This window comes from Triticum aestivum, chromosome 7B (assembly GCF_018294505.1).
Source record: "Triticum aestivum cultivar Chinese Spring chromosome 7B, IWGSC CS RefSeq v2.1, whole genome shotgun sequence".
In the NCBI taxonomy this organism is placed as follows: Eukaryota; Viridiplantae; Streptophyta; class Magnoliopsida; order Poales; family Poaceae; genus Triticum; species Triticum aestivum.
Genome location: NC_057813.1, coordinates 246,279,415 through 246,294,928, shown reverse-complemented (window position 1 = coordinate 246,294,928; position 15,514 = coordinate 246,279,415). Strand labels below are relative to the sequence as shown.

At 50.0% G+C, this 15,514-nt stretch overlaps 1 protein-coding gene and 1 pseudogene across 1 annotated transcript; one reads left to right on the top strand and one right to left on the bottom strand.

Moving 5' to 3' along the window:
- Positions 1–6,356: 6,356 nt before the first annotated feature.
- Positions 6,357–7,173, bottom strand: LOC123156164 (internal alternative NAD(P)H-ubiquinone oxidoreductase A2, mitochondrial-like; annotated as a pseudogene).
- A 1,269-nt stretch (positions 7,174–8,442) lies between these two features.
- Positions 8,443–11,131, top strand: LOC123156161 (uncharacterized). The gene has a single exon (XM_044574329.1). It carries the CDS (start codon positions 8,758–8,760, stop codon positions 10,801–10,803), a length of 2,046 nt encoding a protein of 681 aa, XP_044430264.1. The 5' UTR covers positions 8,443–8,757; the 3' UTR covers positions 10,804–11,131.
- Positions 11,132–15,514: the final 4,383 nt, after the last annotated feature.

The following is a 15,514-nucleotide window of genomic DNA, read 5'->3' as shown; positions in this document are numbered from 1 at the left end:
CGATCAAGTACCGAACGTACGGCACCTCCGTGTTCAGCACATGTTCAACTCGATGACGTCCTCGCCTTCTCGATCCAGCAAGAGAGGCGAAGTAGTAGATGAGTTCTGGTAGCACGATGGCATGATGATGAAGGTGGTGAAACTATCCGCAGGGCTTCGCCAAGCACAACGGACATGGACGGAGGAGGAACTAGAACTAGAGGGAGATGGGGCGCCGAACACGGCTTGGGGATCGTGGTGTCTGTTGGCCCTCTCCCTCCTCTCATATCTATAGGTAGGGGGGAAGGGAGCCAACCTAGGGAGCCCCCAAGGGGGGCGGTGGCCGGCCCTAGGGCCTGCCCTGGCCGCGCCCCCCTTCCTTCTTTGGCGTGTGGAGAAGGCAGGAGGGGGGAGCCCCCCCTTTCCTTTCTCTCATGTGGAGGGGAAGGGAGGAGGGGCTAGCCCTCCTCCCTTTCCTTCCCTAGGGTCGGCGGCCTAGAGGTGGGGTGCACCAGCCCCTTGTGGGCTGGTGTGCTTCCCTCGTTGGCCCAATAAGCCCGATAACTCTTCGGGGCCTTCCCGGAACCCCTTTCGGTGATCCGATAAATATCCGGTGCATTCTGAAACCTTTTCGGAGACCAAATAGTACCATCCTATATATCAATCTTTACCTTCAGACCATTCCGGATCTCCTTGTCATCTCTGTGATCTCATCCGGGACTCCAAACAACATCCGGTCACTATTTCACATAACTCATATAATACTATATCGTCAACGAACGTTAAGCGTGCGGACCCTATGGGTTTGAGAATGATGTAGATGAAACTGCTAGTTATCGACTAGAGGGGGGGTGAATAGGCAATTTTTATCAAAGTCTTCAAAACGTGGAAGTTTCGAAGACAAACAATAGAAATGACCTAATTGATATGCAGCGGAAGATAAACTACAACAAGCAAACCATAGTCAAGTATGCAATAATGTGAAAGTACAAAGACTAATAGCAGCTTGGTAGTAAGGATCAGGATGGAAGATAGTATGAAGCCAACCAACGATAGTAGTCAAGCAATGAAGTCAAACAGGTACGACAAATAGGCAATGACTTCACGAAGACAAACTCAAAGTAAAAGGAGGGAGAGGATAGAACCAGTCACTTGTTGAAGACACGGGATTTGTTGGACCAGTTCCAGTTGCTGTGACAACTGTACGTCTGGTTAGGGAGGCTGAGATTCAACTCAGAAGACCGCGTCTTCACCTTATTCCCCTTGAGCTAAGGACACACAGTCCTCGCCCAATCACTCTGGTAAGTCTTCAAGGTAGACTTCCGAACCTTCACAGACTTCGTTCACCGGCGATCCACAATGACTCTTGGATGCTCAGAACGCGACGCCTAACCGGCTGGAAGATACACAGTCCTCAAGTGTAATAAGTCTTCAGGTCACTCAGACAGAAAGACTTCAGTGATGCCTAACACTCTTTGGCTCTGGGTGTTTGGGCTTTGTCCTCGCAAGGATTTCTCTCTCTCAAAGGCTTCGAGGTGGGTTGCTCTCAAACGACAAAAGCCGTGAACTAACTCTGAGTAGCCACCAATTTATGGTGTAGGGGGTGGGCTATTTATAGCCACAAGGCAACCCGACCTGATATGTCCGAAATGACCCTAGGTCACTAAGGAACTGACACGTGTTCCAATGGTCAGCTTTCAAACACACACGACAACTTTACTTGGGCTACAAGCAAAGCTGACTCATCCAACTCTGGATAAGATTTGCTCTCATTGTCTTCGCTCGAAGACATAGGATTTGGGTTGAGCATCACTTCAGTCATTCCGACTTTGTTCACTTGGACCCCACTTAACAGTACGGTGGTTCCTATGACTCAACAAAGAAGAAAAGGAAACAACACAGTCTTCGCGCTCCATAGTCTTCACTCAATGTCTTCTCATGTCATAGTCTTCAATATGAATATCTTCACATCACACCATTATCGTCAATGTCTTCATACATTTTTAGGGGTCATCTCCGGTAGGTAAACCGAATCAATGAGGGACACTACCTACGTTATCCTGCAATTCTCACAAACGCATTAGTCCCTCAACCAACTTTGTCGTCAATACTCCAAAACCAACTAGGGGTGGCACTAGATGCACTTACAGTAGACATGACCGAGACGCCTCTCTAGTCAATAACCAATAGCGGGACCTAGATGACCATATTTGTTCCTACATATTCTACGAAGATCTTTATCGGTCGAACTATGACAACATACATAGTTCCCTTTGTCTGTCGGTATGTTACTTGCCCGAGATTCGATCATCGGTATCTCCATACCTAGTTCAATATCGTTACCGACAAGTCTCTTTACTTGTTGCGTAATACATCATCTCGTAACTAACTCCTTAGTCACTTTGCTTGCAAGCTTCTTGTGATGTTGTATTACCGAGAGGGCCCAGAGATACCTCTCCGTCGCATGGAGTGACAAATCCCAATCTCGATCCATGCCAACTCAATAGACACCTTCGGAGATACCTATAGAGCATCTTTATGATCACCCAGTTACGTTGTGACGTTTGATAGCACACAAGGTATTCCTCCGGTATCCGGGAGTTGCATGATTTCATGGTTGAAGTAATATGTATTTGACATTAAGAAAGCAGTAGCAATAAACTGAATGATCATATGCTAAACAAACGGATGGGTCTTGTCCATCACGTCACTCTCCTAATGATGTGATCCTGTTATCAAATGACAATTCATGTCTAAGGTTAGGAAACCTTAACCATCTTTCATCAACAAGCTAGTCTAGTAGAGGCTCACTAGGGACACGGTATTTGTTTATGTATCCACACATGTATTTAAGTTTCCGGTCAATACAATTCTAGCATGAATAATAAACCTTTATCATGAATAAGGAAATATAATAATAGCCACTTTATTATTGCCTCTAGGGCATATTTCCAACAACTCCTATCCACTTGATGAAGGGATGCCGATAGTCCCAACCTAATACCAAACAGACATCACACCAAAGCCTAACATCTAAAGCCGGAGGCCCCAACCAAGCCACATACTAGGTTTGGGGTACAAACCAGTCTGATGCACTCTCATGTGTCATCGCCGCCGTCTTCCACCAATCCATCTTTAGAGCAGAAACTAAAGCACCAACCTTGCCAAGCCTCTTTGCCATCGATGTCACCATGACGCCAGACAACATCTTCCTCCAGCGCGAGTCCATCTCCGTGCATCGAACGCCGAGTCTCCACTGCACCACACCGCCCACATCCGCCACCATAAATGTGTAAGATGAAGCAGCTCTCCACCAAAGAAGCCGTCCACTGGTCCCTCAAGCCTGTGTACACCAGAGCACCGCCATCATCCGATCTATTAATCTAGGGTTTCCCACGGAGGTAGCGGATAGAGGTATGGAGCTTCTCCACGGCGATGCCTTCAAGAAGGTAACGACACAAAAGAGTGCCGCCATTGTAGGTCTTGGCAACAAACCAAAAATGAGGTTTTCACCCGGATCCGCTCAGCGAACCTCCATCAAGCATCGTGTGCACGGGTCGCCACCGATCTGAGCCGCCGCGCAGTGAGCAGGCCGCACCGACTAGATCGCCGGAGGCCAGACCACGCATGGCACCGACCCGTCCACCGCGTCCTCCATGCCGCCGTCGATGATTCGAGGTCAAATGGCCCATTGCCGCAGATCCGATCGCCGCCGTCGAACGCAGCCAACGCCACTGACCGAAGCAAGGCCGGCCGCCGCGCCCACATCCATCGTCGCCCGAGGAAAAGTCAGCCGTCGCGCCGCCGCCGGTCAAGGCAGAGACGCCCGCCACACCGCCAAGGCCAGATCGATCGCGCCTCCTCATAGCGCGGGGCTCTACACCATCCCCATGGCACAAGAGAGAGGAAGGCCCCCGCCACCGCCGGCGGCGTCCTTCGGCGACGGTGGAGGGAGGAAGGGAAGGAAGGAGAGCCCCTGACGACTAGGGTTTCGTCCCCTCTCAAGTCGCCCGAGCGGGGGCGACCTGGGGGGCGTTGTGTTTTCATACAACGATGAAAGAAGTGAAACCCACCAGGAAAACTATAGACGGAGTTGATGTACCTAGAAAAACAAAATCGATTCGCCCTCATCATTGGGTCAATGCCATCTCCGAAAGGGAATGATGTTATCCAGCTAGTGCTTTTTGTTTTGAAGTAAAAAAAAATGATGGAACAATGTTCACACTGTTGATGACAAATGTTTACTACCACCAGTGGTAGTTACTGTCACTTGTATTTTGTATGTCGTATGTAGTATATATCAAATCGAAGAGTATGTACGCGTAATATATAATATATAATAATATTTAGGCAGCATATATACTAGTTTTTTGATAGTATGTATCGTATTTTGAATGTGCTTCTTTTTACGTATAAATATGTACACATTTCACAAAATATAATAAAACAATGAGCCAATTTGCAATTTTCTCATGTTGCTCGCTTTGAAATATCTTATATAGAGTATATATACCACCACATGATAGTACATGGGACATGTGGGGTAACTACCCCTAGGTGGTAGGATGTATTTTCCTTATACCCTAGTATAAAGTTGTTTACAAGGAGTGGTTGTCAAACTATGATAACCGACATAGTAGAAATTATTCTCTAGTTAAGCAATTAATTCCTAACACTTCTAATTGGTGCTTGTCTTTGTGAATATAGATCATCTTGATAATAACATCTTGTATATATGTCCTTGAGAATGTTCATCATCTTCAACTTGAGAGAGTCTCCTAGCACAGTGAGGTCTAGTATCAGCCACAACGATCGATCGAGCTGATTAAGGAACTCATTGGGGCCCTTATCCCAGCACAGCCAACGGCTAGGGCCCCTATGCAACGACATGTATGAACACTGACTTGGTCAAAGCTGGCTCAAAATGAACACCGATGAAGCTACATATCGTAGGAATGGGTGTGCTGGCACAGGTATTGTGGTGTGGTATTGTCTTTCGAATTCCTACTAGGGTTTGATATTCGACGACAGGGTGAGAGGCGAATGAAGTGGTTCATTGATGTGCCAATGACAGACAAATTCTCTATGTTTTATTCCAATTCCTGATTGTTTTATTGACATTTTGCAATTGTTCAATCAAATAGTTTTGCAATAAGATAAGATCCACCAAATGATTAAAATGTTTTGAGGTGGACATACGTGTTGGCCGGGCCTTGCGCTTGGCCTCCAGGTACAGGTACAGTGGAGGCGCCGATTACCGGTCACGTTTTCACATCTTTCACACGGATCAATCACCGTCTCCTCGTCAGTCGCCGTTGTCCAGATTAATCAAGACGAAGATTTTTCTTTTCTTTTTTTGTTAGCAGGCAGGAGCAGGACGGCCTCTCTCTATCTGTGTAGTGCCGCCCCGGCGCGTCGAGGTCGTTGAACCGGTCGTGGCGTGGTGGGGCTTCTTTTCCCCGCGGTGGCGCGCTGTCCACTTCGGCCACGCCACGCCCTTTTTTCTGCCCGGAATGATCGCCTCCGCAGACTCGACGGGAGCGTTGCAAACTGTTCAACAGCTCGTCCGTGCAGACAGCAGCCGGAGGTGGACGCCAATTTTGATTATATTTGTTTGGTGCCACGTCGGGAATATATGTACATCTACATCCTCATGGTCGTGGTGCAACCCTGCAGGTCGTAGCATAGCATGGGTGGAATGGGAGGGAATACGGTCCGCGTCAGCGAGCTCCTGCTGAGCCGATCGAAGCAGGCTGGTCAAAACGCGCTATCTCTCCCCCGGTCGGTTCCATGGCCGTTCCTCTCCACTCATTTTTGCCACGATCAGTCAGTCGCCAAACATGCGCAACACTTGATGGGTCAGTGATTGATTGACTAGCGCAAGACTCCCGCCCGTCTGCCATCTTGCAATTGGAACCAAGTTGATTCGAAAATGAAAAAAAAAATCGCTGAGGTTGCCATCGGCCATGGAGAGAGGTCCCCTGCTCCTCTCATTAGGTTGTTGCTATCGCCAGTTTATCGAGAAAATCACGTCTTCCTTTTCCGATGCCTTGGGTCCTCTACACTAATGAACCAGTTAGGTTAGAATCGCCTAGGATGGAGATCTCAGTGGGGAGGTAATTTTAGGCACAACAGAACAGAGGCTAGTACCGTGTCAACGTCAAGAGCGACTTCCAGTCTAGTAGGAGAACTGGATTAAATGTCTAGAGTAATAAACGCAGCCATAAAATAAATCCATATAGGAGTAGTTTACACGACTTTGCAGATCGTCTACAAAAGCAAGGCGGTCCTGAACAAAGTAACGCAACCACACAGGTTGAACATACTGGCCGGTCAACGTCGGTAGCGTAAATACCGGAAGAACAGAACAGTAAAAATCGAGATAATAGCACCCTAGATCCACAAACTTGCACAGAATGTAATGTTTTAGTCCAAATCTTGCAAAATGTTACTGAGGACTCCCACAACTTGACACCTTATGTGATGTTTTGGTCCACAGCCAATCACAGCGTGACAAGTGGCAGTCCAGAGGGTGGACCGGTCAGCTCTTGCAATTTTCCACAAAGGCCCCTGCCGTTTCCTTGATTCAGCAATGTTACAGAGCTCATGACCAAGATCGCTACGACGCCAACTACACTCTACTCAACAACAGGTTTGCATGCAAATGCGATGCATTTGATCGATCTGGTTAGCTACCTGGGTTCTCGGAGAGCATGAGGTTGGTGAGGAGCTTGCGCCTGATCTGCTGCGCCTCGTTCACCTCGCGGAGGAAGATTGCGTTCTCTTGGACGCCCTTGACGTTGAAGGTGAGCGGCTCGGCGCCGCTGGCGATCACAAGCTTGTCGTAGGCCACCCTGAAGCGGTAGGGGTTGGTGGGCAGCTGCTCGCCGCCGGCCGCCACCGTGCAGTACACCTCGTGCTTCCGCGTGTCGATGCCGGTGCAGTTGGCGAGGAAGAAGTATGATCCGGGGCGGGTGGCGAGCGCCGGCTGGATGCGGCTGACGGGCTCCACCACGGACCGGAACTCCAGCGTGCCGACGTCGACGCAAGCAGCCTCGCAGGGGCCGCGGGGAGCAGCCTCACAGGGGTCGCGCTGATGCCTCTGCTCGGGCCGTAGAGATGGCCCGCCGCGCCCGCGCCGCACTTGTCGGCGAGGCCGACGCACGCGAGGCTGTGGAACGACGACGCGGCGTGGCGGCTCCGCTACGTTGCACCGATACGGCGATACGATCACGCCCTCCAGCTCCCGGCAACCCTCCAACCCCCCAACCAACCGACCTCTCGATCGATCGTAGCAGCTTCTCCTTTTTCGATGGCGGTGGATCTGACCCCGAGGCAGCCGGCCAAGGCCTACGGCGGCGCCTACTACGAGTGGAGCCCCGCCGAGCTGCCCATGCTCGGCGTCGCCTCCATCGGCGCCGCCAAGCTCTCGCTCGCCGCCGGCGGCATGTCGCTTCCCAGCTACTCCGACTCCGCCAAGGTCGCCTACGTCCTTCAGGATATGCATACCACCGATCCATCGATCCCCTCTCGCAGACTCCCACCCCCCCTCCCAGCGCGATCGCTGTCTGGTCTGTGCGGGACCCGAATTCTGCTTCGGTCGTAGACGGTCGCGGGTTGATCGAATCTGTTTGTTTCAGTATCTAGTTCAGATCGAAAGCAGCAGCCGATTGGAATTGGACAGAGTCTCAGGTCTTCTAAATTATATGTCTGTCTACTACACGGTGTGGTCAGTTCTGAAATCGTGCTAGTTGTTCAGTCTCGTCAGTTCAGTTTAACAAAAACGAACAGTATTGCGATGCTTTACTGAATTGTTGATGGTCGCATATGAATCTAGCTTGTTGGTTTCAGACTGAATTTTTTGTGGTAGCGGGTTAATCTGTAACTTAGATCGATTGCTTCTGTAAATTGGTTTCAGATAGGCGCAAGCTCCTCACCAACCTCATGCTCTCCGAGAACCCAGGTAGCTAACCAGATCGACCAAATGCATCGCATTCACATGCAAACCTGTTGTTGAGCAGAGTGTAGTTGGCGTCGTAGCGATCTTGGTCATGAGCTCTGTAACATTGCTGAATCGAGGAAACGGCAGGGGCCTTTGTGCAAAATTGCAAGAGCTGACCGGTCCACCCTCTAGACTGCCACTTGTCATGTTGTAATTGGCTGTGGACCAAAACATCACATAGGGTGTCAAATTGTGGGAGTCCTCAGTAACATTTTGCAAGTTTTGAACTAAAACATCACATTCTGTGCAAGTTTGTGGATCTGGGGTGCTATTACCTCGTAAAAATCCATGAATCCGGGGGAATGGGAAAGCAACTCTGTCTGCTCTGGTTTACCATCCATCATCATACAAGTGAATGCATGTTCAGGTTGAAGACAATCATCCAGGCCAGATTAAAAAGGGCTAATACTCATCCATCATCCTATATAATCATCTGTCATTCAGCGGTTTCTCATTGACTGGAACTGCATACCAGCCTCCATGAACCAGATGGGTGCTGCTGCTTCACGCTTTCTTGCTACGTCGCTGTCTGCGCGAGCCTGTGGACTTGGCTAGCTCAAGGAGAAACTAAAGGTTTCCCCCGGCAGCAGGAGAGCCACTGGCGCGCACATCGTCGTTCATCACCAGCTAGCGAAGCAAACAAGGAGCTCAGAAAGAGGCGGCCGCGGCCGGCCGGCCATCCGGTCGCTGTCCGACAGCTCCTAGACAGCGGCGTCGACCGCGCCCGGCCGGCGCCGAGCTAGCTAGCCCAACGACAACCTGCCCATGAGGCAACCATGCTCTTCCTCTTCACAAAGTACTTATCCAGGGGCAGCAAGAACGCGGCAGCCGGCGACGACGACAGGAGGCAGAGGCAGAAGCAGAAGCAGCGCGAGATGCCGGCGGCGTCGGCATCGAATGGGGCTGCGGACCGCGAGCACGGGTGCATGCCCGGCTGCGTGCCGGTGCGCGCCAAGCGGACGGCCACGGTTACGACCGTCACGACCACGTCGGCGAGGACGTCGCGGCACAACTTCGTCAGGTCAGCGGCGTCGGGGCTGTTCCCCGGGGCGCCGGTGTTCACCAACCACGAGTCCCTCCCGCCGCTCCCTGAGGCCTACTCGGAGTTCGCCTCCGCGTTCCCGCAGTACGGCGGGCTAGCCGGCTCGGCGGACGCGATCAGGGACGGGGAGTACAGGCACCTCGACCGCCACGTCTGCCTGGACTACAACGGGATGAACCTCTTCTCCCACGCGCAGATGAACTCGTCGCTGCCGTCCACGTCAGCTCCGGCGGAGCCGTCGGCGTGGCAGCCCCCCTTCTTCGACATCGCGTACAGGTCGGCGAGCCTGCGGTCGCAGGTGCAGCAATGCGGGGACGGCACTGCCGCCGCATCCGCGGCGGGGGGCATCAGCGGCGCCGTCACGAGGCGCATCATGGCGTCCCTTAAGATCCCCGAGGACGAGTACACCATGGTGTGCACGGCGAACCGGACCACGGCCTTCCGGCTGCTGGCAGAATCCTACTCCTTCACTCCCGGCGGCGGCAGGAAGAAGCTGCTCTCCGTGTACGACTACGAGAGCGAGGCGGTGGGTGCCATGGCTCAGAGCGCGCGCAGCCGCGGCGCGGAGGTCATGAACGCGAGCTTCGCGTGGCCGAGCATGCGCGTCCACGCCGCGGACCTCCGCAAAAAGCTGCTCCGTGGGCGGCGGCGGCAGCGCGGCCGCGGGCTCTTCGTGTTTCCGCTGGTGTCCCGCATGACCGGCGCGAGGTACCCGTACCTCTGGATGAGCGCCGCGGCGGAGCAGGGGTGGCACGTGGCGCTGGACGCGTGCGCGCTCGGCGCCAAGGACCTCGACACCCTCGGCCTCTCCCTCCTCCGCCCGGACTTCATCGTCTGCAACTTCTTCAAGGTGTTCGGCGAGAACCCCTCGGGCTTCGCCGGGCTGTTCGTCAAGAAGGCCAGCCTCGGCGCGCTCGAGCGCTCCGCGGTCGCGCGCAGCATCGGCATCGTCAGCATCGTTCCGGCGCGGCGGTGGTCGCTCCGCGACGACTACTCCACCGACCTGGAGCACTCGCTCACCTTCCCCAAAGTGGCCGACCCGCCGACGGCGGACGATGTCGATACCACCAGCTCATTTTCCGGCCCGCTCAGCGCCACCGCCACCGGTCGCACGACCGACGAGGCCGAGAACGGCGACACGCCGGAAATTTGCGAGGTGGACCGTAGGCCATCCGAAGCCGAAGAAGGCAGTCGGCCATGGCCGCCGCCAGCAGCAGTAGAAGCAGAGGAGGAGCGCATGCTGGAGGTGGAGTGCAGGGGGCTGGACCACGCGGACGCGCTGGGCCTCATCGCCATCGGCAACCGGCTGCGGTGCATCAGCAACTGGCTGGTGGTGGCGATGCAGAAGCTGCGGCACCCGCACCCGGAGCACGGCGGCGGGAAGCAGCTGGTGCGGGTGTACGGACCGCGCGTCAAGTTCGAGCGGGGACCCTCGCTGGCGTTCAACGTGTACGACTGGAAGGGGGAGAAGGTGGCGCCGGCGCTGGTGCAGAAGCTTGCCGACCGGCAGGCCATCTCGCTCACCTGCGGCTTCCTGCGGAACATCTGGTTCGCCGACAAGTACGAGGCCGACAGGAGCGCCGTCCTTGAGCAGGCAAGCGACGGCGACGGCGGCGGCGAGGTGGGGATCCACGTGGTGAATGCGTCGCTGGGGTTCTTGAGCAACTTCGAGGACGCGTACAAGCTGTGGGCGTTCGTGGCCAAGTTCTTGGACGCCGACTTCGTGGAGAAGGAGAGGTGGAGGTACACGGCGCTCAACCAGAAGACCGTCGAAGTTTAGGTCGCCACCGCCATGTTCGTCGCTGGCCGGCCCGGTATTAGTTCTGGTCACTGCGTCATTTGCTCACGACGCCATTTTTGTGGGATCAGCTCGACCGGACTGACAGGGAAAGAGCTACTCTCTTTGTCAGAGAGAGTTGTAGCGCTTCTGCTTCTGTGTGAACTGTTAAAATGTAGACTCTTTCGTGGGTGGGTGGAGGGTTCGTTCTTCTGTAGTGCATTTGGAAATACAGGCAACCATTGGTAAGGGAAAGGATAGCTCAGGCGCTCTATCTGCCCGATCACCATAAGTCCATAACAACCGTCCATATAACGATTTAGCCGACAAAGTTGTTTTAACCAGTTCCCTAAACGCATCAAGGGACGATACTCTGCCATCTATCGAGCGGACTTTTCTGGACTGGCGATATGCTGTATCTCAGCTTCCTTCCTCTGTTCTTCCCTAATTCCTCCCCTAATCCTTTATCTCCTCTGTCCCATCTCCTTTCTCTTTCCCAATCCATCAGCCATGTGGTTGGTCCCTCTGGATCTGCCTTGTCCGGTGACGATCCCCTGCTCCTCTCCCGCTGCCCTGTTCTTCCTCTTCCTTGCCCGTTCCCTGCCTATCTCAACCCGATTGGATCCATCCCATCTCCTTTCTTGAGTCGATTCCTCGCTTCTCCAAGCTGGATCTGGCAGCTGCCTTTCAGATCCAACTACTGGAGCCATCCTCATGTTTCTGCGCCGCCGCTGTTTCCATTTGGCTGATGCCCAAGCCTCAATCCAACGAGCCTCTTGCTCTGCTGCAGTAGCACCGCCACCGTCGTCTCTCCGGTCCAGGGCGCTTAGTCCCAGATTAGCTGAGCCGTTGATTAAGATCAGTACCTCAACTATTGCTGCACCATAGTTTTCAACCTGCCACGGCCGCATCATACTGCTATTTGTTTGAGAGATTGGGTGCCATGAAAGCCATTGCTTGGAATTGCCGAGGTATGGGTCGGAACCTTGGCAATGATCGTATGGTCTTTCTGGCCAACTTGATTCGTTCCACTAAAGCGCAGGTAACTTTTGTTTTGGAAATCAAATCCTCCAAAGTTCGTTCTGTTGATCTTGTTAATAGGTTTGATGTTACTAATGCTTTTGTTGTCCCCTCTAGAGGTGCTTCAGGAGGGCTCTGGCTCATGTGGAATGATGAGCTCAAAGTTTCTGTTTATAGTGCTTCCTTTCACTGTGTTCTAGCTAATGTAGTTCACCTAGTCTCAGGAGTTCAATTTTGTTTGATCTGTATATATGGTGACCCCTATCATAGGCAGATTACTGCCATTTGGAGTCAAGTTTCATCTTTTGTTTATGATCATCTGGGTATGCCCATGATGTGTATGGGTGATCTTAACGACATCTTGTATGATACGGATGGGCATAATGGCAATGTTAATTACTATCGTATGACTACTTTTCGTTCGCTTGTTAAAAATTGTGGTTTCTTTGATATAGGCTTTAGTGGTCCTGCGTATACTTGGCGTAGTAAGCAGCACACTCCTTATCCCATTTACAGGCGCCTTGATCGTTGCTTGGTTAATTCTGAATGGTGTATGCATTATCCTAATACCAAGGTTCTTAATTTGCCTATTATCCTCAGTGATCATGCTCCCATTTTAGTATCTACTGATGGCAATTTTGTTAGGCCCAAGCAAACGTTTAAATTTGAAAACTGGTGGTTGATGGAGAAGGACTTCATTGATTTTGCTAAATCTGCTTGGAACAATTGTTCACTTACTTCTTTTGCAGCCAAAACCTCTTCTTTGGCAGGCTCTTTAAAGATGTGGTGCAGGAAAAAAAAAGCCTCTCCAGCACGATCTTTCGGAACTTGAAGCGAACATTAATCAACTTCAGCAACACCCACTGCAGCAGCAGGATCATGCTTTAGAAAGCTCTCTAACTCTCAGGTATGAACAAACGCTCTCCAAGCTTAATCAATTTTATAAGTAGCGAAGTAAGAAAGGTTGGGTTGTGGCTGGGGACCGTAATACTAAATTCTTTCATCAGTCGGTAGTTAAGCGGAGAAAGAGAAATACTATTTGCTCTGTTAAAGATGAGAATGATGTGCTTCATTTCAAACCTTCTGCTATTACGAACACATTTGTCAATTACTTTCGTTACATCTTCTCTTCTCCGAATGATAACTCTGATAGACCTTATCTTACCACTCAATGGCCTAATGATTCTTCGGATCCTACCTATGCTATTCCTGATAAACATGAAGTTTTGCAGATTCTCAAAGACATGAAGTTAAATGCCTCTCCGGGACCAGATGGTTTTAATGTTGAATTCTATTTGGCTGCTTGGGATTGGATAGGAGAGGAGGTTACGCAACTTGTGGCCAACTTTTACATCACCGATATTTTGCCTCCTCATATTAATGACACAAGTATTGCTCTTATCCCCAAAAAGCTTGTCCCTCAAGTTCCTATGGACTATCGTCCTATTAGTCTTTGTAATGTTGTTTATAAAATCATTACGAAATCGCTTGCTAATAGGATTAAGCCTCATCTTCCTGATTACATAGATCCCGCTCAGCAAGCTTTCATTGAGGGTAGAAGGATTAGTGACAATATTATTATTGCTCAAGAGATTACTCACTCCTTCTCTCTAAAATCTTGGAAACACAATGCTTTCATGCTTAAAATTGATCTTGCTAAAGCTTTTGATCGTTTAGAATGGAATTTTATTGCTTCTGCTCTTGCACGAAAAGGGTTGCATGCTCATTTCATTAATTTGGTTTATGCTTGTATATCTTCTCCCACGTTTTCTATGTTGATCAATGGCCAGCCCTCGCACAAGTTTAAAAGTTTTCGAGGTATTTGTCAAGGTTGTCCTATGTCCCCGTATTTGTTTGTAATTGCTATAAATGAATTATCTATTGCTCTTAACGAAGCGCTTGTTGCTCATCACCTTCATGGAATTTCTCTTGGTCCAAATTGCCCCTCTATCCACTCTCTCTTATTTGCTGATGACTTGTTGGTTTGTGGGCAGGCTACTCTCCAAGAGGCTCATGCTATGGCCAATCTGATTCAGCACTTTTGTTCTATCTCAGGCCAAACGCTAACTAGGCCAAATCTGCCATTCTTTTTAGCTCTCATGTCCCTAATACTACTATGCAGGAGATTAAGCAAATCTTTCTAGTTTCTAATTTGGATAGTAATTTCACCCACCTTGGTCATCCGCTTGTTCTTCCTGCTAAAAATAGAGTTGCTGCTTATAACTTTGTTATTGACAAATTTTTGAATAAGCTGCCCACTTATAAAGCCAACATGCTTTCTCATGCTGCTAGGCTTGAATTAATTCGTTCGGTTTTCTCGGCTATTCCTGTCTATTATATGGCTAATATCTTGTTTACTAAGAAACTCATTGCTAAACTCACAGCTATTATTAGGAACTTCTGGTGGACAGGTGTGCGAGAAAATGATTCTAAGAAGAGTCTTTGTCTTAGAGCTTGGAAGGATATTTGCAATTCTAAAGATGAAGGTGGTCTGGGCATAAAGAATCTGAAGGCCATTAATGAGAGCCTTCTTCTGGCTGCTGTGTGGAGGTTAGCCAAACTTCCTTCTTCTCACTTGTATCTTGTGCTTAAGTCTAAGTATTTTCATGATACTTCTATTTGGAAAGCTACTGCAACTCCTCCTAAATCTGCTTTTTGGGCTTCTATTTTGAAAATGTTACCCAATCTTAAGGCTCATTCTTTCTATCAATTAACTCAAGGTAGCATTACAATTTGGAGCATGCCTTGGTGTGCTCATTGGGATACTATCCATGATCATCTCATTCCACAGCAAGCTGGCTTTAGTTATCCCTCTTTAGTTAGAGATCTCTGGCTTCCGGGGCAAAAAACTTGGAATCAGGACTTTGTTTTCTCGCTTTTTCGGCAGCCTATTGCTTCTCTCATTGTTAAAACTGATATTATTGATGATGATGGACCGGATTTGCTTTGTTGGGATCTTACTCCTAATGGCATTTGCTCTGCAAAGTCTGCTTACAAGCTTAATTTGCAGCAGATTTATACTAATCCCAGAAATGTGCCTGTTGCTATTCCCTTGGATTTGAAAAATCTTCTTAAGTTGATTTGGAAACAAAAAACTATGCTTCCTAGGGTGCAAACTTTTGCCTGGAGATTACTTAGAAAGGCTTTACCTACTGGCTTGCGTGCTGGTCGTTTCTCGATTCACATTTCTCAGATATGTTGTCGATGTGGTCAGCAGGAGGATGAGTTTCATCCTTTCTTCCTTTGTCATTTTGCTCGTGTGGCCTGGTTTTCCTCTCCTTGGTTTCTCAGATCTGAAGTTTTACTTCAAGGCCATTCTACGATGCATTCAGTGCTTATTGCTCTCATTCAAATGGACCACCCAAATGGTTCTATTCCAAATATCCTCAATTTTCTGTGGTGCCTTTGGAAAGCACGTAATGATTTTCTTTTTGATAGAAAGAAAGCACTTCCTTACCAAGTTAATATTGCAGCTATTGCTTTAAATTTGGACTTTGATGGTGTTCTTTCATGCCTTTGTAATAAGCAACAGCAGGTTCAAGGTGAACATTCTATTGGCAATCATGTTCCTTTGCAAGGTACTACTCTTAAGTCTGATTTGTTAATTGTTGGACCGAAAATATTTTCTGATGCAGCTTTCAGATCAAATAAAGTCCCTGGCCTTCCACAAGGAGAGGTTGCCACAGGTGTTGGA